General features: G+C 41.5%; 1 protein-coding gene across 1 annotated transcript in view; it reads right to left on the bottom strand.

Moving 5' to 3' along the window:
- The window catches only part of LOC136867186 (beta-1,3-galactosyltransferase 5), a 295,720-nt gene extending 276,308 nt beyond the window's left edge, over nt 1-19,412 (bottom strand). Inside the window, exon 1 of the mRNA XM_067144307.2 lies at nt 19,323-19,412. Coding sequence (XP_067000408.2) covers nt 19,323-19,392 — 70 coding nt within the window. The 5' untranslated portion in view covers nt 19,393-19,412. The remainder of the gene's footprint in view (nt 1-19,322) is intronic.
- Nucleotides 19,413-22,205: the final 2,793 nt, after the last annotated feature.

Genomic DNA, 22,205 nt, shown 5'->3' with positions numbered 1-22,205 from the left:
TGGCGAGCCGAACCCGTCCTGGGACCTCCCGGCACTAAAAGCCATACGCCATTTCATTTTTATCGTGCATGATCGTCGTAGCAGGATATTTAGCCACCACACTCTCCCTCTGCTTGAGCTTTTCAGAACTTCTTATTTTCACTTTCCTCGAGTTCAGAGTGTATTGTGAACAGAATTACAGGCTCACTGATATAATTGAACGCTCATAATGCTATCGCGTGCTCAATTTGTAATCGGTTCTAATGTTAATTGGTACACATTCATTATTTCTAACACCTTAAAGAGAAACTATGTCGCTAATATTATTATGAAACACTTACATCTACTTACAAATATTATCATATTTATATCGTTATGATGGAAGACCATGTCATATTGTAGGTGAAGAAGTGACTTGTAAATATCACTTCTTCACCTGAATGTTTCGTCTTAAAATGACAATTCAAGTTTTCCTATAATTAAAGGATGTAGAACATTCTGACATACTGAGCCCATGAAGTTATTCACAACTATTAGAGAATTAATTAATACACTTCACTAGCTTAAGTAATGATTTCACTGAACATTCTGAAAGAAAGAAACTCAAGTCCACGTTTTAACAAACTTCACCTCATGACCGCAAGCTACAGTTAACTGATTGAAAGCATCTTTTCGCGCGGTATCTTCGAGAATGCTTACACTATAAGGAAGAAAAGAAAGAAAGTCTTGTGTATAATAAAAGGAAGTACGGGTACAACATACTGGGCACACGAAGTTATACTTGGCTATTTTACAATTGAGGACCGTTTTTGCAAAACTTGCTTTCTGCAAAAAATTGGAAATTTACTTTTTTATTGATTCACATTCATATTGAAGTCCTCTATAGGATGGTGAAACCTGTTTTTGTATAACTTGCTTCTTGCTGCAGTAATAGTCGATAAAATTTAGCGAGCTTTTGCAAAACTAGCTTTCTACTACTTAAGAGTTACAGCAAAACTTGCTTTCTACAGGAATGATTTTCATTTTGAAGTCATTGAAACTGTTAATCATTATAACTGCATAGATTTGGTTTAAAATTAATACGACAATGGTCCTCTTTTTGGTGTTAATAAATATCTGATAAAATTAGAATGATACTATTTTCCTTTCTTTTTGTGGTTTCTTTTATATTCATAAAGCGTATATGCCAAAGACAATGTTTAAATTATTTTGAAGACGTCGAATAATTTTGAGTGAAAGGTGGATAAAATGTCCATGTAAATAAATTTCATAGAACAAGAATAACATTCTCTTCTGAATGAACTGATGGTGGTGGTGATTATTGTTTTAAGAGGAAGTACAACTAGGCAACCATCCTCTATATAACACTAATCAGACGGAAAACTGGAAGAGATCCGACACTTCGAAAAATGAAGGTATCGTCCAAAGGAAGACAAAGGCCACGAAGGGCATGAAAATGAGAGACTCCCTAGCCCTCCATACGTAATACCGTCGGGGTCCGAAAAGAACAAGAGTTGACCAAGGGAGGTCGAATAGGATAGATGAAAGTGAGGAGCCTGGAACAATTAAGTGGAAACAATGCCAGGGCTCAGCTAAGGGCCCCGTGGTCGACAACCCTGGCTCCAAAGTTCAGAGCCCCTGGGGCCCCTTTTAGTCACCTCTTACGACAGGCAGGGGATACCGATATTCATCAGAATGTACATATCAGAAATTGCAGGAATGGTGTACTGTAAAACTTACACTGTTATTAAATATGTTTAATTGATGGAAAAACCAAGATAACTCATGCTTTAGTAAAATTACTAACACTTTCTTCACTAATATTTTGTGTAGAATGCAAGTTTTGAAAGAACTGTTGACTTTTGAACCCTCATACAGTGTACAATTCTTAAATTAAATAAAACCCAAAGATCACCGTGTAATAAGCACTAATTATAAAGTTGATCAACAAAAAAGAAAGTTTATAACTAAAAAGCCCTTCTTGGAAAACAGTTTTTTGTCTCACCTGAAAAATTTCACTTTTTCACAAAGCAAGTTTTGCAAAAACGGTCCTCAATTAAGAGGCGGCCGTAGTCAGCTCAAGATCCATCTTTTATTTCAAAATATCGCCACTAGTCTCGTTGATGTCGACAACTAACTCCACTGATAGTTACATCGCGGGTGCATAGATGGCAGTACGAAAGGCCAAGGCCGAACGAGCGATTCCCCTCTCACCCTCCAGCGTCACATAGTCTGTCACCAGGAAGTTGTGATACAGTACTTGCACGGAGCTGATGGTGTTGACATTTGTACGGAATGCGAAACATTCCAGGAAATTATTGAGCATCGGTTAGTGCTGAGCAAAGCAGTCAAAATAAGGTACTGTTTCCGACAAAAATAAATGAAATGGCGTATGGCTTTTAATGTCGGGAGTGTCTGAAGACAAGTTCGGCTCGCCAGATGCAGGTCTTTTGATTCAACTCCCGTAGGCGACGACCTGCGCGTCGTGATGAGGATGAAATTATGATGGAGACGACATATACACCCAGCCCCATGCCAGAGAAATTGACCAATTATGGTTAAAATGCCCGACCCTGCCGGGAATCGAACCCGGGACCCTTGTGCCAACGGCCAGCACGCCGGACACTGTTTCCGATGTTGAAATGAAATAGTGCATCAACCCCGTCCCCGCCTCACGTCTTTCCCTGTACCGGCCAGTAAGTGATACATAATATAATTCTATCCAATGAAAACACAAACTGATATAACAGAAGAATTCATTTACGCATTTTTTTAGTCACACAGTGATACTTTGGACATACGATAAAGATTGTAACGCGACCAAGAACGGAATTTTCCAACAACCCTGAGTTATAAAAAAGCCTTACAAATTTATAACAGTTTTTTTCCCTTGGAAACAAACAGTTCTGAAATATATAAACAATGTAGGCTATAAAACATCCCATTGCATATTGTGTTAAAATTTGAATTCGATAAAATAACTTGTTTTCGGAGACGCAGATGTGGCGGAATGTTGTCCCGCAAGAGTTCTTTAACGTGTCGACCTTCCAATACCACCGCACTGAGCCAGGATCGAACCTACCAAGGGGCAGAAGGCCTGTGTTCCAACCTTCGAGCCGTTGTGAGTCTCTTTGTCTTTACAAAGACGGATTTGAAGTCGTATGTTTTCGTATAAGTTTTAAATAATAAATGTTACAGCATCTCAATATCCATTAGTTCTGTATTTCATGACTTGAGTGGAGTGTAATTAGAGTAACTACTAAGCTCAAAAGAATACCACTTCATTCTCGCTTTCGGTGACGTCAGGCGCTTTGGCCAATAGCAACGCTGCTCACCGGAATGACCTATCTGACCTGTGAGTTATTCTAGTTACGTTGGAAAACCCCATTTCCAAGAAATACAAGGATTGTAAACGACGGTTTTGTATACCTACCCGTTATGAAACTCTGAAACGGTGCTGGTAAAGAACGCCACAGCTGAGGGGCACTGCAACTTCCCTCTGTAGGTGGGGGTAGTAAAACAACACCCACAGTATCACCTGCCTGTCGTAAGAAGCGACTAAAGCGGGCCCCATGGGCTCTGACCTTGGGAGTCTGGGTTGGCGACCACGGAGCCCTTAGCTGAGTCCTAGCTTTATTTCCACTTACTTGTGCCGGGCTCCTCACTTTGATATATCCCTCTTCATCAAGTGTCATCTTTTTTTTTGTTAGTTGCTTTACGTCGCACCGACACAGATAGGTCTTATGGCGACGATGGGACAGGAAAGGGCTAGGAGTGGGAAGGAAGCGGCCGTGGCCTTAACTGAATCGATTATTTCAGAAAGCAGTCAAGTGCCAAAAAATGGAAAAATGAGTTAATGGCAGAATATGTTACTAAGAGGGTATACGCACATTTTGGTGCTGAAACCAGTCAAGAAACGTCGTCCTATAATGGTCAGGCATTACGTTGAATTTCGTATTTAGTTCAGAAACCAGTTAAGTGACACCGCTTGGTTGGTTTCTGCGGTAAACTGCTGGTACCTTTCCGGTTGGCGCTGCTGTTCTGAATCCAGAATAACCAGCTGTTCATCTGTTTTTGTTGTCATTGTTGTGTTTCTGGAATCGCATGTTCCTAGTTTTGTGAACAAATGATTCAAAAAATGTTTCTTTTGTTTAGTGCAGTGTTTTTTATATTCTTAGTGATATGTCTGAAAATTCAGAAGCGGGTTCGAATCCCACTGTCGGCAGCCCTGAAGATGGTTTTCCGTGGTTTCCCATTTTCAGACCAGGCTGTAACTTAATTAAGGCCACGGACGCTTCCTTCCAACTCCTAGGCCTTTCCTATGCCGTCGTCGCCATAAGACCTATCTGTGTCGGTGCGACGTAAAGCCACTAGCAAAAAAAAAAAAAAAAAAAAAAAAAAAAAAAAAAAAAATCAGAAGACGAACCTGTATCTAAAAAGGAAACGAGGAGTGGTAGACAAACAAACTCACACGCGTAATATTATTCGGAATGCAAGGGTAAAAGGAGAAGGTTACATTTCCTACTCAGACAAGGAAGTACCTGGTCTGAGCCCTACATTATTCTTTGTTACTATTTGTTTTAGGTGCCCATCAATATCAAGAAGGTACGTGAATTAAATGCCTTAAAGCCTTACCTGATGGAATATTAACACTTTTATGATAACATTTTACAATGGCCGAATACAGAGACAGAATGTGCTGTGGAGTTTGTTTATGAGGACTGATTACCTCTTGTCATGATGAGCAGGCATTGCTGATGTCATCCTTTTGTATCAGCAATACAGTCTAAACCTATTAAAATATGTTTCTTTTTAAAAAAATATGGGGTTTATGACAAAATCCCTTCAAAACTCAAGAATTATCCCATAAAAATATGTTTGCAACACTCGTTTATTTCAGGGACCAGTTAAGTGGAAGTATTTTCCGGTTTTTATAGCAAAGTTAATAAGCACAAAATATTTTCCTTAGATAGAAAGTATTAAGAGATATAATACTTTCGTGTAAAATATTAAAACCCCTACCATTATATTTTGTCTGATGCTAGACAACTGTTTTCATTTTCCAAAAAATAACAGACTTGGCGCTTGACTGGTTTCTGAAATAATCGATTCAATTAAGGTACAGCCCCAGCATTTGCCTGGTGTGAAATGGGAAACCACGGAAAACCATTTTCAGGGCTGCCGACAATGGGGTGGTGATTATTGTATTCATCTGGACGCGTATACTTGACAGATATCAATCGGTTTGCACTACACTGTACTTGTGTGCTCATCATATGATTATTGTTTTAAGAGAAAGTACAACTAGCCAACCATCCTCTATTAACACTAATCAGAGAGAAAAAATTGAAGGGATCCGACACTTCGAAAAATGAAGATATCGGTCAAAGGAAGACAAGGGCCACGAAGGGCGCGAAAATGAAGGACTCCCTAGCCCTCGCATACCTAATAGCGTCGGGGTCGGAAGAGAACAAGAGTAGACCAAAGGGAGGTCGGATAGGATAGATGAACGTGAGGAGCCTGGCACAAGTAAGTGGAAGCAATGCCAGGACTCAGCTAAGGGCCCCGTGGTCGCCAGCCCACGCTCCAAAGTACAGAGCCACTGGGCCCCCTATTAGTCGCCTCTTACGACAGGCAGGGGATACCGTGGGTGTTGTTCTACTACCCCCACCCACAGGGGGCGACAGTGGGGTTCGAACCTACTACCTCCCGAATACTGGATACTGGCCGCACTTAAGCGACTGCAGCTATCGAGCTCGGTTCATCTCCTTTCAGAAGATCGGCTACCATAATAGAGATTCTTGCTTTGGATGTTGCTCAGTAGTGGAACAGTTCAACCAAGTTTTCAAATTATCAATCCAAGGAATGCGCCTTCTTCCTGGTCTTCTTTTACCTTGTATCTTCCCTTGAATAACCAGCTGCAGTAGACGATATTCTCTTTTCTCATCTATCCTATCCGACCACATTTAGTCAACTCTTGTTCTTTTCCGACCCCGACGGTATTACGTAAGGAGGTTTATGGAGTCTTTCATTTTCACGCCCTTCGTGGCCCTTGTCTTTCCTAGGCCGATACCTTCATTTTTCGAAGTGTCGGATCCCTTCCATTTTTTCTCTCTGATTAGAGTTATATAGCGGATGGTTGCCTAGTTGTACTTCCTCTTAAAACAATAATCGCGACGTAAAGCCCCTAGCAAAAAACCAAACAATAATCACCACCACCGCACTGCAACTGAAAAACGGTTATATTCTTGTAATTGTTTCATTCAACAACGGTTGTGTTCCCGAAACGGTTGCGTTCTATCTGTCCCAGTTGTAGTGGGTATTATAAACAGTGACACATGCACGGAGCCTCAAGGAGGGTTGTAAAGCAGAAACAGGGGAGGTCCGCCTGCAAGCCTCGTATCGAGAGCAAGGGAAGCAGTGCAGCGGTGAGTTTCCGTGCACACTAGTAACAGACGTAGATTTAAACCCATATCCACTGGCGATTCTAGCCCTGGCGGGGCTGGGGGCTCGGTTTTAGTGAATTAATTATTTTAAAATTCCTTGATTAATAAAGAAATTGATAATTTACAGATATAACGTATTTGAAATAAACATGTTAATGGTTGTGCTAATGTTGCCCATTGTATTTTCATAAACATGGTTACTTTTCTTTTGAATTCCGTTACCAAGACTTTCAATTCCAAACAGCCCCCCCCCCCATTTTTTTTTTTTTTTTTTTTTTTTTTGCTAGTTGCTTTACGTCGCACCGACACAGACAGGTCTTATGGCGACGATGGGAGAGGGAAGGGCTAGGAGTGGGAAGGAAGCGGCCGTGGCCTTAATTAAGGTACAGCCCCGGCATTTGCCTGGTGTGAAAATAGGAAACCACAGAAAACCATCTTCAGGGCTGCCGACAGTGGGGTTCGAACCTACTATTTCCCGAATACTGAATACTGGCCGCACTTAAGCGACTGCAGCTATCCAACTCGGTTTTTAAGTATCTAGAACCGCCACTGCACATATTGTAATAGGCTACAACTGAAAGAGGAACAACGTATATTTATAGCAATTTATTCTTATTCAGTATGAGGGTTCTCAACCATTACTGCATCTCTTTCTGTAACGTTACGCCATTTAGCCATTCTTTAGTAAGATATGTTGTAGCTTATTCGAACTGACGATTCACCTCCGACCTACAATTACCAATAAAAATAAGTTAATTGTCTTATTTTGAATAGTAAGCATCATTGCGTCACTAATATAACAAAGACAATTCATTAAAGTCAGGTAACATCTACCTCAGATAAGGCAGCTGTTTTAAGTTCATTCGCAATTTCATGGTGTTCTTCACCAACATATTTGTCATATTCTTCGGCGTGTTTTAAAGAATAATGTCGATGAATGTTAATATTTTTTGCTAGTGGTTTTACGTCGCACCGACACAGATAGGCCTTATGGCGACGATGGGATAGGAAAGGCCTAGGAGTTGGAAGGAAGCGGCCGCGGCCTTAATTAAGGTACAGCCACAGCATTTGCCTGGTGTGAAAATGGGAAACCACGTATAACCATCTTCAGTGCTGCCGACAGTGGGGTTCGAACCCACTATCTCCCGGATGCAAGCTCATAGCCGCACGGCCAACTCGCCCAGTGTTAAAATTGTTAATAAAGTTTAATGTCTTATTACAAATCAAGCATTTTGCCATTCCATTGCACTCGGTAAAAAATATAACGTGCTATTGAAAGGTCATACCACAACTAGCGAGTAACGAAGTATTGTCAGCGTGTCCACTGCCGCTTGTTACGAAGCAAGGGTGAGGAAGCTACTGATAGCAGCTGAAGATCTCGCTCACCACATCCCTGCATGGGTAAGAGCTAATCTGTCATCATCCCTCTTCAAGGACAAGGCTTTGTGACGCTGCGGCATCTGACGGAAACTGGCTGAACTACCAGCACTAGAATTCGGCCGACACTCGGAAGTCAATAAGCAGAGCTTTATTAAAATCACGATTAAATATATAAAGAATCCCTAATTTTTAAGTATGTTAAAGTAGCCGCTTAGAGAAAAAAATAAACTTCCCTACGGTATAGTTTGCTTCTAATTTGAACACCATCTTAACTTACAACAAGTTCAGGAAAACCGCGGTTCAGAGCTCATTTTCATATGGAGATTCGTTATTTTAAATACCATTTTATAACTATACTTGCATTTCTTTTTAAAATGCTTTTACACTAATGAGAAGTGTATCACAGACTACCGTACGCTATAAAAACAAAATAATTTTACCTTGTTCCGTTTCCTTATAGAAACTCTTACAAACATTTGACCCATGTTACAACAACTACTGAGCTGGTGGCCGGCCGTTCCAGCTCTGGCCGCCTCTTAAATAATACACTAGTTTAATTGGTTTCACTTCAAGATTCGCAAGTAATCAAAGGTAAGCGGGACTTGTGACGACACGATGCGCTTGACACCATGAGCCGAGTGACAGTGAATATAGCCGATGACGGCTCCTGGGTGTCAGGCGCTACACGAGACGGAAGTGCAGTGTGCCCGTGCCGCCGCCAGTCCCGCCACGTGCTGCTCGTGTTGGAGTGTTTCGTGTTCTGTCATATCCTCTTAGTTCTGCGAGTTCCGTTGCACCGGCCACTGGCTTGCGGTAGTAAATCGGTACATGCGAATAACTTAATGTGTTCTGTGTTGTGTTCAACTGTTCTGTAAGAGTGTTTTCATTGAAGCCTAGGAATATATACCGTACAAAAGACGGTAAACTTTCCATGATGTCACACCGGAGTCCTGTTTGGGACATTTTTACTAGAATAAAACCCGACAGAGTGAAATGCAATGTATGTTTTTCTATTTTGTGTGCAAAGGGATCTTCAACCGGCACAATGACGAGACATCTCAGACTTAAACATCCCACAACAGACATTTATCAAAGTAGGTTCTTATCGGTGCATCATGACTCAGAAGATGAAAAGGCAACAACTGAAGCTTCAAGTACTGTGCCTGCCACATCAGTTCAAGCAATAACTGGACAAACCTATCTTCCTGTGTCGCTAATGGAAGCTGTTTCATCATCATCTCCCACCAACACTACTACTACTACTACTACTACTACTACTACTACTACTACTACTACTACTACAGGTACGTCCGATCATACACTCGAGTTAAGCAGAGGGAAGGTACAAAGATTGAAACAAAATAGAATACAAGCCTATTCATCCAGGCCTATGTCAACAAGTAAGAAAGAGAAACTTGACGAACAGTTGTTGAAATGGATTGCAAAAGATTTTTTACCTTTCAATATAGTTGAGGCTGAGGAGTTTCAGAAGTTTTTATCGATGTTGAATCCTAATTATAGTATCCCAAGCCGTAAAACACTTTCGAATAGTCTCTTGAATAAACTCTATGACACAACATTGCAAGATGTCAAGGCTAACATGTCAGAAAATGCTTCATATGTAGCCCTTACAACAGATGGGTGGACTTCATTGAAAAATTAAAACTATATAGCAGTTACCGCTCATTTCATACGTAAAAGTGATGGCACACTCTCTTCAAAGCTTCTGTCCTGCTCAAAGTTTGTAGGAAGACACAGCAGAAAACATTGCCGAAGAACTCAAGAAAGTGGTAATAGAATGGGATCTTCAGGACGAAATCGTGGCCTGCACAACAGATAATGCTTCAAATATGGTTAGTGCGGTTCAGAAGTGCAACTGGTGGCACGTTCCGTGTTTAGCGCATAGTTTGAATCTAGTAGCACAATCAAGCCTGGAAGAAATAAGGCCAACGAGAGAGAAGGTAAAACGTATTGTCGAATTCTTTAAAAGGAGCCCACAATCCTTGGAGAAACTTCACAGCAGTCAAAAACAGATGGGTTATCCTGTTCTGACTCTAAAGCAGGACTGTCCAACACGGTGGAACTCGACATACGAGATGATGAATAGAGTGATTCAGACCAAAGAACCACTACAAAGTACTCTTGCAATAATGAACAATAATTCTGTGGAAGTTTTAAACAATGAAGACTGGTACATAATTGAGAAATCTGTTGAAATTCTACGGTGCTTCGATGAAATGACGAGGGAAGTCAGCAGTGAAAAGCACGTTACCCTTTCAAAAATTGGATTGATGAGTAGGAACCTTCGAACTCATTACCAACAGCTGCGAGAGATGGAATATGACAGTCCGGCCATTTCTCGACTCCTTGGCAAGATATGTGAAGAACTGACAAGTAAAATTTGCAATAAGTACCACAATATATAAATATAATGTGGGAAGCAACACTTTTAGATCCACGATTTAAGACGTATGGTTTTATGAAGGATGAAAGCAAACTTAAAGAAATAAAGGAAAAACTTATTAATGATGCCGCTACCGTTATTGGCACTGCACACCAACAGACAGCTGTTAACACATCAGCTGGAACACGAGAGCCCTCATCAAATGAGAATCAGGCATATGGGTCTACAGTATCATTTTCGAGCATACTATGGAAAAACTTTGATGCAGCCGTTGAAGAGCTCGTTCAAGCGCCCACTGTTAATCCAAAAGCAGCAAGTATCATACAGATGGACAAGTATTTAAATATGCCTCTTCTGCATAGGATAGAGAATCCTCTTCAATGGTGGAATGACAACAAAGATACCTTGCCAGCCCTCTACGACTTAATGAAGAAGAGACTTTGCATTATGGCGACATCAGTTCCCTGTGAACGAGTGTTCTCAAAGCAGGGACAGACCATCACAGAAAACCGTACACGTCTGAAAAGTGACAAAGTTTCTAAAATCATGTTCCTGAATGCAAATATGCCGTGAACATTTTGAGCACCATTTAAAGTGTTGTAGCCTATTGGAAGATTAACATTTGTCGGTAGAGTCACTTAATTTTTATTTTCGTGCTCTCCTTGTACAGTATAAGTTACAGTGTTTAATTTTTATTTTCGTGTTCTCCTTGTACAGTATATAGTGTTTAATTTTTATTTTCGTGTTCTCCTTGTACAGTACATACCTAGTATTTAATTTTTATTTTCGTGTTCTCCTAGAACAGTATAATATAGTGTTTAATTTTATTTTCGTGTTCTCCTTGTACAGTATAATATAGTGTTTAATTTTTATTTTCGTGTTCTCCTAGTACAGTATAATATAGTGTTTAATTTTTATTTTCGTGTTCTCCTAGTACAGTATAATATAGTGTTTAATTTTTATTTTCGTGTTCTCCTAGTACAGTATAATATAGTGTTTAATTTTTATTTTCGTGTTCTCCTTGTACAGTACATAGTGTTTAATTTTTATTTTCGTGTTCTCCTAGTACAGTATAATATAGTGTTGAATTTTATTTTCGTGTTCTCCTTGTACAGTATAATATAGTGTTTAATTTGTATTTTCGTGTTCTCCTAGTACAGTATAATATAGTGTTTAATTTTATTTTCGTGTTCTCCTTGTACAGTATAATATAGTGTTTAATTTTTATTTTCGTGTTCTCCTAGTACAGTATAACAGAGTGTTTGATTTTTATTTTCGTGTTCTCCTATTACAGTATAATATAGTGTTTAATTTTTATTTTCGTATTCTCCTTGTATAGTATATACTGTTTAATTTGTATTTTAGTGTCCTGCTTTAATATCGTGTACGTAAATAGAGTACCGGTACTGACGAATATATATATATATTTGCTAGTGGCTTTACGTCGCACCGAACGACACAGACAGGTCTTATGGCGACGATGGGACAGGGAAGGGCTAAGAGTGAGAAGGAAGCGGCCGTGGCCTTAAGGTACAGCCCTAGCATTTGCCTGGTGTGAAAATGGGAAACCACGGAAAACCATTTTCAGGGCTGCCGACAGTGGGGTTCGAACCTACTATCTCCCGAATACTGGATACTGGCCGCACTTAAGCGACTGCAGCTATCGAGCTCGGTAAATATCTCTTTAATTGTGCGAGTATATGTTTAATTAGTGAAAATAACATTGTGACATTTGTAAACACATCTACTGCCAGTGTAATTATGACAGGTGTATTTCAGAATGAATGAAGACATTCTTATCCTAAAAACATTTTAGACATGATATTTCTGGGTGCATATTTCAGATTTTCGACTGGTTTTTCACGTGCCGTGAAGTTTTATCCTGGCCCTAATTACAATACCTGCCGATACATTCAACTGGTGGAAATATCCTTGGATTAGTTACTTTTAAACACCTGCACTGCCATTGTAACTGTGTTATCTGTATTTCGTATTGACCGAAAAAATCTTAATCTAAACGCAGCCTTTAAACGAGATTATTGTGCGCGAATTTCAGTGTTCCAACTGTTCGTTCACGTTTCGTGCAGCTTTATGCTGGCCATGGCCATTATAAACTACACACAGCACGTTCGATACACTGATACAGGCATATTCCCGCTGGCCCGGAGCATGTAATGTTGCCTCTCGAAGTTCTCTCTACTGCGCAGTGCGCAGTTACAGCCCCGCGTCCCAAGTGCCCACTGCACACAGCCAAGGCCAAGTAGTTTATCTAGTGCAGCCTTCGACACAGCACGTTCGTTACAGGCACATTCCAGCTGACGCGGAGCATGTCATGTTGCCTCTCTCTCTCTCTACTATGCAGTCACAGTCCCGCGTCCCATGTGGCGGCACTCTGTACCGAAACGCTCCGCCTCCAAGTTCCTAATGTTACGGAACAACAGAATGTTCCGGTCTGCCCAACCCTAGTAGTGACCAGGGATTCAAGGTCGCATGCCCTTCAATCAATCAGTCACTACTGATCTGCATTTAAGGCAGTCCCCCAGGTGGCAGATACCCTATCTGTTGTTTTCCTAGCCTTTTCTTCAATTATTTCAAAGAAATTGCAAATTTATTGAACATCACCCTTGGTAAGTTATTCCAATCCCTAACTCCCCTTCCTATTAATGAATATTTGCCCCAATTTGTTCTCTTGAATTCCAACTTTATCTTCATATCGTGATCTTTTCTACTTTTAAAAACGCCACTCGAACTTATTCGTCTACTAATGTCATTCCACGCCATCTCTCCGCTGACAGCTCGGAAAATACCACTCAGTCGAGCAGCTCGTCTTCTTTCTCCCAGTTCTTCCCAGCCCAAATTTTGCAACATTTTTGTAACGGTACTCTTTTGTCGGAAATCACCCAGAACAAATCGAGCTGCTTTTCTTTGGATTTTTTCCAGTTCTTGAATCAGGTAATCCTGATGAGGGTCCCATACACTGGAACCATACTCTAGATGGGATCTTACCAGAGACTTATATGCCCTCTCCTTTACATCCTTACTACAGCCCCCAAACACCCTCATAACCATGTCCAGACACCACGGGATTTTCAACTGAAAATCCCAACCCAGCAACACCAGGTATCAAATCGGTCGTGGGGATGACAGGCAAGCAGCTAAGCCGTTACACCAATAACAACAATATTGTATATAATCGTCGCTGGGAAAAGAAAATCTCGTAACTTCTTTAGAGTAAAGTTTACAAAAGAAGCTCAAAACTGAGCGGTCAGCAATGGCCGGGGAACTGTTTAATTGCTTAATGATAGCCCAATTATTCGACCAATGGAGTTTTTTGTTCACTTCTCAGGCAACGCAGAGTGACAAGACAGATGGAGAAACGTGCTTTTTTTTGTGAGTGGAATTACAAGATTGTCATTGCCTAGCAACGGTATATATACGAGCATTATTAATGCATTAATTACTGTATGCACTGCTGCTGAAAAAATGAAGTGAATGAGTAGATTTCGAAACAAAAAAATAATAATGTAATAATTTCGTGTGGCTATTTCTAGCCGAGTGTAGCCCTTGTAAGGCAGACCCTCCGATGAAGGTGTGCGGCATCTGCCATGTGTAGGTAACTGCGTGTTATTGTGATGGAGGATAGTCCTGTGTGTGGTGTGTGAGTTGCAGGGTTGTTCGGGACAGCATAAACACCCATCCCCCGGGCCATTGGAATTAACCAATGAAGGTTAAAATCCCCGCCCGACCGGGAATCGAACCCGGGACCCTCTGAACAGAAGCCAGTACGCTGAACATTCGGCCAACGAGTCGGACAAAGTAAACTCGTGTCCTCATCCCGAGGTGGTGCAGCTCTTTTCAGGCACACCCCCAATGAAGGTGAGCTTCATGTACCATTTCAACCACGTACCAGCCCTCCTGCCAGATTTTAAAAATTTCTGGTAGTACCTACCGGGAATTGAACCCGGGCCCCCGAGGACGGCAGCTAATGTAATAACACTAACCGCTACAGAGGCGGACAAAAGTAAAGTCGTGTCCTCATCCCGAGGTGGTGCAGCTCTTTACAGGGACACCCCCAATGGAGGTGAGCTGCATGTACCATTTCAACCGCGTACCAGCCCTCCTGTCAGTTTTTTTTAAATTTCTGGCAGTACCGGGAATTGAACCCGGGCCCCCGGGGACGGCAGCTAATAACACTAATCGTTACGCTACGGAGGCGGACAATAAAACAAGAGCAATGCAGCATACCACGTTAGTGGGAGGTACAAACTTACACGTATCCACGTATTTTAGAATGAATAGTTCGGAAAGGGGACTCGGTGTAATGGTAGACCAAAATACTAAATCAAAACAAGATTGTATTGACTGTAGCGACTCTTTTCTGAACTGCTCACTGAAACCAGTGGCGGCTCGTTTGGGAGGCGCTAAGGCGCGCGCCCCCCACGGGGTTCCATTAAATTCGAGAATTTTAATCTTAAATGTTAACAAGGGAAATATTTTACTATAAGATTATTATCAAGGGCGCGAGTTGTACTGTGCTGCGGCGCGATGCGCTGCTGGCCCTACGCAGGAGGGCGCTCTCTCACAGCGGACCAAATACTCCCGAGTCTCGCTTGACTGGCCTTGAGGGAGCCAATCAGAGGTACAGTAGAGATGTGCTGTTCTACGGAGATTCCGGCGCGTTTCTGCCGCGGCCCATCGTTGCAGCCAACCTACCCGAAACATTGGTGATATGATTTATATTTAACAGGGGTCAGTTTATGCCATTTCTCTCCTAAAACTAGGAACTATTTTACTGAGGCACTTACCTGAGTTAAATGTGCCGGTATACATTTAAAATAGTCTTGTAATTTTTAGGATTATTAACTAACGAAACGAGTAACGACTGTAACTACTGGCTCATCGCACTTGACTCATGTTGGCCATACTCACTGGAGAGCGCGATGTTTAACTTTGTGTTGGTGAATGACCGTGATGTGACTGTGACAAGGTGAAATTAGGAGAAAGGTTGTGATTTATATGTAGGCGTAGTGCTATGTATGCACTTCGTACAGTATGATTACCGTCGAACATATTAAAGAACTAACGTTTTCTTCTCTTTCTACCGAGAAGAAAGTCGAACTGAAGGAGTGTTTTAGGCCGACACCAGACTTCTTGTTGAAAAAACCGGAGACAAAGAAAAATGAAAATAGGGCTTTCCAAAGACAAATTAGTTCTCCTGACGTATATAACAAGAACTCGCGGATATGTGGAAGTGATATCTCAGAAACCTTTTACTGCTTTCCTTGCCCGCTATTCTCCCGTTCTAGGAAAGGAGATAAATGGATCACCACAGGGGTGATATCAATAGTACCATGGACTTTGAAATGCTTGGTGAAGTCAATGTCGTGTCTTGTGTAAGTGATCACTACAATGAAACTATTCTTAAACATAACTCGATGGTGGACAAGAACAGGCAAATATTATTATTATTATTATTACTATTATTATTATTATTATGTATGTTCAGTCTTCAGCCCTAAGGCTGGTTGGATCCTCAACAGCTCTGCCATCAGCTATCATAGATGGCCTAGGCATCACTGAAGAGGCATACTAGGGAAATGAGGAGTGAGGTAGTTTCCCGTAGCTTTCCTCACTGAGCCAGAAGTTGCTGTTACATATCAGTCTGCGAAGCCCACTGAAATGCACGCACCAACCGACCCTATGAGCAACATTTTCACATCATCCATAGCAGGGACTGGCTGCAGAAGGAATGGAATTACTAGCATCGCTCATACCTCAGTCACATCCATATTGTCAAAGCCAAGGATAAGACAGAGACAGATCAATGAAAGTAACAAAATTGCTCCAGCCCATACCAGAAGACATAGTGCACTGTAAACACTAGGTCCTGCCAGTAAAGGCATATAATAATAATAATAATAATAATAATAATAATAATAATAATAATAATAATAATAATCAAAACAATTGCGTATGCATTGCACCGTATAGTGTTCGAATTGTGTATCTTGATAACATGTTTTGAAGAACTTGAGATATTTGTGGAATTATGAAACTAAGGTGCGCCCCCCACTGCTGATATCCACGAGCCGCCACTGCTGAAAACACAAGCTACGATAAATTCGTGTACCTCTTGAGACGAACCCGCTTACCCCTAGTGGGGTTCCTACAGCACTGTTTCACAAATTGTATGCGGGGTTCCTTTTCTTTCAAACAGTTATGATGAAATGCTTCAAACCGAATCATCAACCAACCTCTCTTTTAGAAAATTATTTTGTTTCAATCGGTTCACCCGGAAGGACGTGGCTTCGATTCACCGTCAGGAAGTCGTACGAGTTAAGAAACGAGATTTCCACTTCCGCGCATGGCCCTGAGGTTGACTCAGCCTACACCAAAATGAGTATCAGGTTAATTCCTGCTGGCAAAGGCGGCCGGGCGTAGAGCTAACCACTCTATCCCACCAAGTGCCGAGGTTACGGATAGTGGAAGCCTTTACTTTCCACCCCTCCAGGGACCTTCATGGCCTGTACGGAGATCACGTTTTTTTTCCAAGTTCGTAAAGGAATATGCATACTAAGACCAACCATCCGTTGAGTGACATTAGTTTTCCTTCGAATGTCCAGTGGTGAATTTAAGGAGCACTATATACAACGAGCAAGGGTTGGTGGTTGGTATGACGGTTAATCTGCTCCTTTGCACTTTTACTTGAAAGTTTATGTCACGGGATTAGTTTTTCCTGCGCGTAGATGGAAATAAATACGCGACTACAAGCTGAAGAGACAGGCCACTAAGGTGCGTCCACACCAAGATGTTTTCGTTAACTTTGTTAATAAACATTGTTAATGAACAATGTTCATGAACATTTCTGTCTGTTAATAAACAAAACAGCGTGTTCATTAACTTTTCGAGCATGTTGATAAACAAAATTTCTTTAACTTTTGTTAATGAAAACTTTCATTAACATTTCGTGTTTTCGTTAACATTTCGGTTCGCACATGCGCAAAGACGCAATTAGAACACGCAAATTTATAGCGCGGAATACAATACATTTTTTATTTTTCGAAATCGACTGTCGAATCGCAAGCAACTCGTATACACCATACAAATACATAAGCGAAGTATAGGAGTATCTCTTACACTCTTTGGTAGGAGTCACCAGTCGCTAGGAATCTTCAAGTTATACTTAGCCTAACATTAATGCAGATGACATTCCGATAAATTTGTATCATTTCTTGCAATTTCAGACCCAATTACTGTCAACAAGAACTGAAAGACTTGTGGGGACATTCTCAGAAAGTTTTGAAAGCCTGCTGCATCATGAATTGAAAGTTCTGACATAGGTCTAAACTTAATTCTAAACGCTTTTCCAATATTCTTCTTTGCCACACTTTGCGTCTGCGTTTTTCTCTAATTGCACTCATTAAAATAATGAAAGCTGCAGCTGTATTTTCTTCTTCCTGACCCTATCCATTGTAACCTCACAAACAGATATTTTGGTGTGGACACAATGTTAAAGAAGTTTGTTAACAAAAGTTTATTTGGTGTGGACACAATGTTTATTAACATCTTGAGAAATGTTTTCGTTGACATTGTTCATTAACTTTGGTGTGGACTAACCATTCTCAGCTGGGTCAGCTTATGAAACCATAGTTTTATTAATATTAGATGACAGTAGTTTTAGTTTGCCTAACCTCTTAACAAGACAGGCTAATAATAAACTGTAAAATATAGTTACCTAAGATTTTGACATTAAAGATCTTTCAGAGATAGCCAGAATGTAGTATCCCTGCTCTACAGACACCACTGTCAGAAAACATCATGTACATGCCTGACAAAGAAATATTCTGCTTCTATTAAAAACTAAAGATGTGAAAACCTGGAAAAATCATAAAACTTCGCCTCCGTTCAGTAATTTTCACCGAATTCATGCTGTGCGCCACAAGGTCATCTTCAACATATGCCGTAGGTCATAGCTTTGTTAAAATAAACAACCTCTTAGAATTACCCTATGTTCATAGTTTAATACAAATCTACTAACGGTGCTTGGATGAAATTTGTAAGATAAGACCAATTATTGACTTAATCAGCGTCCTAACAAATTATCAGTTCCCCAATCCCCCACCCCTTTTTTATCTTTTTTTTTTTTTTTTTTCAGAATACACTATCACGTGATGTATTATAAGAATATGTGGAAGGCCTTAGTTTACAATTTTAAAATAGTAGCTTCCACAAACAATGCAAATGTAATGGCAACTTAAAAATAAATTACCGGTAAGTTACTGGACGACTAGAGTTTCAAGTACAACCATTGTTCGGCAAAGGATTTCTCCCACCCTAAACCGGTTTGTAACTCTTGGGAATAGTTACACAGGGCATAAAAAGTCAAGGCTATTCGCGGACACTGGCGTTTTTGCATATCAGATAAAAAGAGGGAAAGAAAACCAGCTGCAAAAACATGTAAGAACAGTTACAGACTAACAAAACCACCGTTAAAAGAAATTTCCTTATATAAGAGCGTCCTTTCCACATGGCCACAATAAACCCACATGTAAGGGAGGATGGTCCTTCCTAGGTATAAGCGTCATTGAAATTTACAGGGTGAGTCAACCTGTCTACGATGGAAATAAACCTAATGCGGGAAAATATCTGAACTGGAGAAACTATCGCAGCTGCATATAATACTGTATCTTAAACACTCCCTGAAAATACAATCCAACACACGGCAAATCTTTCTTTCTACTCTCTAGCACTGGGCTCATAAAACCAGCAACTCAAGACGTCAACAAATACATATCCACAACGCTGTACAGTCTCAAGTATGCAATATATTACAAATGCAGGCGGGAACCGGTTTCACACGAGGAACAACACTATTCAGAAGATAATTCAATTTACAATAATACTTCTTGTAATGTCAGGAGGTAAAATTTGACCCTACATAATTATTCACTATACGTAAATATTACACAACACACGCCCTTCAGGAATAACATCTGTACAATAGCAACCTTGCCCCAAAATAATTCCACATACACTTAGCTCACTGAAGCTCTCTGGAACCAGTTCAAAAGAAAATACAAGCTCTCGCTATAGAAGAAGAAAGCTGTACTCACATGAGAAACGTTTGTTGAGTTTGTGTAGACGTGCACGCGGCAACACAAATAAAGTCCAATAGGTCACCATAATACGCGCGGCCCGTCTGGCGAGCGCAACACTAGCACTACCACAGCATGCAAGACCGTCTCCTGCTTCGACCGTGCCGTACCGAGTCGCTGGAATACTGACCCAGCATTCCTGCTGCTTTCTTCCTCTACTCATACCGTGCCGAGCCAACAGTATCACGATTGCGGCTGACAGCGAAAATGATCCTGAAACTTTCAAAATGCCCGTTTAGTCTGTAAACAAACATATTAAAAATGAAGTAAGATAGTAGTTTACCGGGCGAGTTAGCCGCTGTGAGCTTGCATCCGGGAGATAGTGGTTCGAGTCCCACTATCGGCAGCCCTGAAGATGGTTTTCCGTAGTTTCATATTTTCACACCAGGCAAATGCTGGGGCTGTACCTTAATTAAGGCCACGGCCGCTTCCTTTCAACGCCTAGCCCTTTCCAATCCCATCGTCGCCATAAGACCTATCTGTGTCGGTGCGACGCAAAGCCACAAGCAAAGAAAAAGTAGCTCGCTACACGGCATCTCTGAAGCTGATTGGAGATGACTAACGCGAATTTGATAAAATCATCAGCCAATGGCTTAGTTCGGGCTTAGTTGATCGTTAAACGTGGAATATGTTTTTTCGGATGATATACTTCGTCAGAAACGGCCCTCTGGTCCGGACCCAAGGCGCCATTTGGGTGCGGGGGGAAGGGGGCACAAAATTCGCCAAAACGTAAGAATTCATTGTTACTGTACTTCAAATGTACAATATTTTAATGTTAATTTATTTACTGTCTGCCTCTGTGGTGTAGTGGTTAGTGTGATTAGCTGCCACCCCCTGAGGCCCGGGTGCGATTCCCGGCTCTGCCACGAGATTTGAAAAGTGGTACGAGGGCTGGAACAGGGTCCACTCAGCCTCGGGAGATCAACTCAGTAGAGGTGGGGTCGATTCCCGCCTCAGCCATCCTGGAAGTGGTTTTCCGTGGTTTCCCACTTCTCCTCCAGGCAAATGCCGGGATGGTACCTAACGTAAGGCCACGGCCGCTTCTTTCCCTCTTCCTTGTCTATCCATTCCAATCTTCCCATCCCCCACCAAGACCCTTGTTCAGCATAGCAGCTGAGGCCGCCTGGGTGAGGTACTGGTCATTCTCCCCAGTTTCATCCCACGACCCAGGACACTGCCCTTGAGGCGGTAAAGATAGGATCCCTCGCTGAGTCCAATGGAAAACCTAACTCTGGAGGCTAAGCAGATCAAGAAAGAAAGAAATTTATTTACTTCTTAACTAAAATTAAAGAAGCCCTTAGATATCCAAGAGGCAAATTCCATGCAGTATTTGTTGATTATGCAAAAGCTTTCGATACGTTAAGCAGACCACTAATAATCGCGAAGCTGGAAGCCATAATGGGGAAAGACAAGCTCACGACTCTGATAAGCAACATACTGACTACAAATTACATACAAAGTGATGACTAGGTCGCGACTTCGAAACTGATGATGCAGACCAATGGAGTACTCCAAGGAGACCCACTAAGGCCCTTGCTGTTTAACATTGCGACGTACGATGTGGTAAAGGTTACTCAACAAGGAATAGAGGATTTAAAAATATACTCAGACGATATGGTCATTGGATTAAGTTCCCTACATGATGTACAAAAAACTGTAGATAATCTAGACAGGTGGGCAAAAGATAACAAGATGAAAGTTAACACAGAGAACACAGTGAAAATGACATTTCGGAAACGTGGCCGAGAGGCCACAAGTGACAGGATATACCTAGGATCTACAGTCCTCAAAACTGTCAATACATTTAAGTATCTAGGACTGACCATGCAAACAACAGCAACAACCTATAGAATTCACATAACGTCTAGAGCAATTGCGGCCACCAAAGCCATATATGATATTAAAACAATTACCAAGCTTTCACTAGAAACTGCTACGAAACTATTCGATGCGAAAATTGCGCCAATTGCCACATATGGACTGGACATTATATGGGATAAACTGGGTCTGGCTGAGCTGAAGATTGAAAGAGTCAAGTAGCGCTTCCTGAAAGCTACTCTGGGAATATCAAAATACACAAAATCAAGGCTTGCATATGAGCTTGCAAAGGAGACCTTCATCGAGGACCTCCGAATGAAGCGAGGGTTTCCATCCACAGACGCTTGGGAAAAATTACTGCAGGGCAAAGTGAAGAAGAGGGAAGATATCTGGCTCGATTTTTACTCATCGGAGGCGATGATGAATAGAACATGGATAAAGACTAATCAAGACATGCGACATTTCGTTAACTCGATGGCGGTCCATGGGTATCACCATAAACTGTGCAACACTGAGTACTTCCATGACCCTGACGAAACCTGTGTTTGCAAGCTGTGCAGTGAGCATTGCAATCGATATCATGTAACATGCAAAAACCGGGGATTATCCATTGCGAACTTCTGTAATAATGAGAGGTGACAGTACATATGACAAACTTTGTTTATACCAGGCACAATTTGTGTGCTGTATCTTTATTTCTTTCTTTCTTACTCTGCTTACCCTCCAGGGTTGGTTTTTCCCTCAGGCTCAGCGAGGGATCCCACCTCTACCGCCTCAAGGGCAGTGTCTGGAGCGTGAGACATTGGGTCGGGGATACAACTGGGGAGAATGACCAGTACCTCGCCCAGGCGGCCTCGCCTGCTATGCTGAACAAGGGCCTTGGTGGGGGATGGGAAGATTGGAGAGGATAGGCAAGGAAGAGGGAAGGAAGCGGCCGTGGCCTTAAGTTAGGCACCATCCCGGCATTTGCCTGGAGGAGAAATGGGAAACCACGGTAAACCACTCCCAGGATGGCTGAGGTGG

Source organism: Anabrus simplex, chromosome 3 (assembly GCF_040414725.1).
Source record: "Anabrus simplex isolate iqAnaSimp1 chromosome 3, ASM4041472v1, whole genome shotgun sequence".
NCBI lineage: Eukaryota > Metazoa > Arthropoda > Insecta > Orthoptera > Tettigoniidae > Anabrus > Anabrus simplex.
Note: the sequence above shows the minus strand (reverse complement) of the source record. Positions and strands in the feature narration are given on the sequence as shown.